Source organism: Etheostoma spectabile, chromosome 10, assembly GCF_008692095.1.
Source record: "Etheostoma spectabile isolate EspeVRDwgs_2016 chromosome 10, UIUC_Espe_1.0, whole genome shotgun sequence".
NCBI lineage: Eukaryota > Metazoa > Chordata > Actinopteri > Perciformes > Percidae > Etheostoma > Etheostoma spectabile.
In genome coordinates this window covers 30,458,574-30,461,620 of record NC_045742.1, presented here as the reverse complement: position 1 = coordinate 30,461,620, position 3,047 = coordinate 30,458,574, and the positions used below count along the sequence as shown (strand labels likewise).

General features: G+C 41.6%; 1 protein-coding gene across 1 annotated transcript in view; it reads left to right on the top strand.

Moving 5' to 3' along the window:
• LOC116697149 (F-BAR and double SH3 domains protein 1-like) overlaps nucleotides 1–3,047 on the top strand; it is a 23,519-nt gene that overhangs the window by 16,065 nt on the left and 4,407 nt on the right. The window contains 3 exon segments of the mRNA XM_032528470.1: nucleotides 769–897; nucleotides 2,127–2,210; nucleotides 2,867–3,011. Coding sequence (XP_032384361.1) covers nucleotides 769–897; nucleotides 2,127–2,210; nucleotides 2,867–3,011 — 358 coding nt within the window.

The following is a 3,047-nucleotide window of genomic DNA, read 5'->3' as shown; positions in this document are numbered from 1 at the left end:
GTATCCTGCTCTGCCTTTGAGAAAATAAAAGTTCAGATGGGCCGATCTGGAATTTTGCCTCTGCTTAGTCCACCCAGAGAATTTGGCCCACCCGTGAGAGAGAGAGAGACTTTCTAACGAGCAAAATGGCAGCTGATCAAGGCCCCACCCCCACCCTTCACCTTGCCCCCCCCCATCCTCCTCAAAAGCTACAGACTCAGAAATGGCACGTACTAAGGAAAGCTCATTGTGGGACTGGCTCTAGTGGCTGGAATTCTGCACCAAGGCTGACTTTTGGGAAAGAGACTTCAGATATGGTATTAGAGGACCGCTAAGGCCTCCAAAGCATCCAAAGAGCAACATGTCATGGGAACTTTAAGACTGTTGACACAGGACAGTAATGTGAGCTATTTAAATTAGCTGGATACATGGTTGAACCTCGTTAGCTCTTACTAGTGTATCTCTGTGTGTACTACTTTGTCCGCAGCAATCCCACCAATCAGTCCCAAAACGTCCCAGTTTGAGAGCAAATGCCCTAAACATATTCTTTGTACATTTTTACAATCATTTCCTAAAATATCCAAGCAAGTCTGCTTTGTTGCACCATTCACACTTTATTCAAAACTTGACACTTTCAGCATGTAGCTCGCTAGCTCGAAGTTTGTTGTTTTTCATAAACAAGAACAGAGTTTGAGAATGGAAACACACAGAATGTGCCGGATGTCAGGCTTCGTGGATCCAGACTACATTGATGTGTTTATTGTGTGTGTGTGTGGTTTTTTTTTTAAGGAGGATGAGTTTGAGCTGACTGACTTTGAGGACTACGATGATGAGAACGGAGACATCTTTTCAGATCCAGTGTCAGCATCTGGAGTGTGTATTTACCCTGCAGCATGCAGAGTTATCTACAGCTTTCAGGTAGCGATCACAGAAATGTACACTTGTACAGTTTAGCGGTGGTTTAGATTTATTTCATCTAGTCAGGGCTTCATATGAGATAAGACACAGCAAAATATTGTTAGCATTGTCTGTCACAAAGAACAGAAACTTTTCTTTGACAAGGCTCCACATTAAACAATGCATAAATGTTTTTCTATGGTCTAAGACAGTCCAAAAATATTAAAAAACAACATAACTCTCCCAAATCCCCAAACTACAGTGTTAAACTCAAATTTACAATATAAAATATACATTTTCTGTTTCCAAACTGAGAAGACTACAATAAAAACACATAAACAAGAATATAACAAAATCCGTCTCCCGTTCATTGCCTACGGAGCAGCTCCACTGTGGAGGTGGCCAAGGATCAGCTGCAAGGGATCGTTAGAGCAGTGCCAGGTGAGTTACCTGACACAGCTGGTCTAACGACACTCTCTCTTTATATGTGTGGTATAAAGCGGGAGTCTTAAAATCTGTGAGCAAAGCAACAGGGCAGAAACGGTCAGAAACCGTGTGAACTTATGTTGAAAGTGTGCACAGTTGTGAGTAAATCCTGTTGTTGGTGAACAGGCTGGGGTGGCTGTGGTCTGTGCTGCGGGTGACCCACGGAGGCAGCCACACCTGCTACATTCACACTTCTAACGAGTTTAAGACTTACTTCTCTGTTTCTGGCCCTGTGAGAGAGCAGCTCACGTTCAAAAATAACTGATTGATTGAACTTTCCTTAGGCCATTCAAATAACAAATTTGTTAATTTAGGAAGTGTTCTTTAAAACTCATTTAATACTTTCTCCATGCTTTTTACTGAAACCAAACCACACGCTTATCAAATTAGTCAACATGATCACTTGACTTCTCTCTCGTGTGGTCATGACAATATGGGGAAGTGAAGTGACAGCCCAGAAGATGTTGAGAAACACTGTGTTACACAAACCAACAACGTGGAAGAGGAAGAAGTCAAAATCAGCATCTGCCAGTGTTAAATGCTGCTTGGTATTTTGAGTTGTTCAAATAAATAGCTGGATAACTAGAAAAAGTATATCTGATGTTGGTTCAAGAATGTAAAAGGCCATGCTTGTCCAACTCAGAAGTTTATCTGAAATCAGTGGAACCTGTTGGTTAATTTAGAAAAGATTCAGTATCTTGTGTTTTGAGAAAATCTTGAAAGAAATAATGTGCATGATGACAAAAGCATGTTACTTCCTGTAGGCTAGCCAGTCAGATGAGCTGTCAATCATGGAAGGGGAGGAGCTTCAAGTGATTGAGGATGGAGACATGGAGGACTGGCTGAAGGTACCATCTGGTTACATTGTAACCTTAGTTCTATTTATCCGTCCCCTGGTAATGACTGCATACGTACAGGGAATGATTCCCCTGCAGCCAGGGTACGTGGGTACTTCTTTAAGACACACTAGCTGCCCCAGCCATGACCTACTTATTACGTTTTATTATGTTTATACTTTACATCTGCAAATAGAATCCTAATTCACACTGCTCTTTGAAGACTGCATGTGAGGAGACAGTCTACACATTAGAAGGAGTTGGACTGCAAAAATTTGGCTGGTTCACAATACATTTTTAGACCTTAGCGCATTGGTGATATACCACAAGGCAGGATGTCCTGACACTCAAATATTGTACATTCAATTTTATTTAGTTTAAAGTGTCAGATCTTAAAAGTTTTCACAGGACACTTTACAGACAGAGTAGGTTATCTATAATATATACAATATGTATATATATTTTGTCCTTGAAGGCAAACCTCAGGAAAGGCCAGTGCCGAGAACAACAAATGATCATTCCCCAGACATATGGTACATGTAACAGAGTGGAGAGAAAGTCCCAATCTTGCTGCTTTGCTGTATGTTGAAATATCAGGACATGATGGTCCTTAATTTAATATGTATATACCATACAGTGTATGTGTATCTCTATATGTCTCTGCCCAGGTATGTAACTCGTGTGGTCAGGTGGGCTATGTTCCTGAGCGTTATGTGCAGTTCCTGTGTCTCCCAGCAGAGGATGTCACTCAGCTCGACACTTCTTTCAGCTCCACCTTATCCACAGAGAATAAAGAGAGGGCAGGGAGCAGAGGTCAGTTGTGTGTGTGTGTGTGTGTGTGTGTGTGTG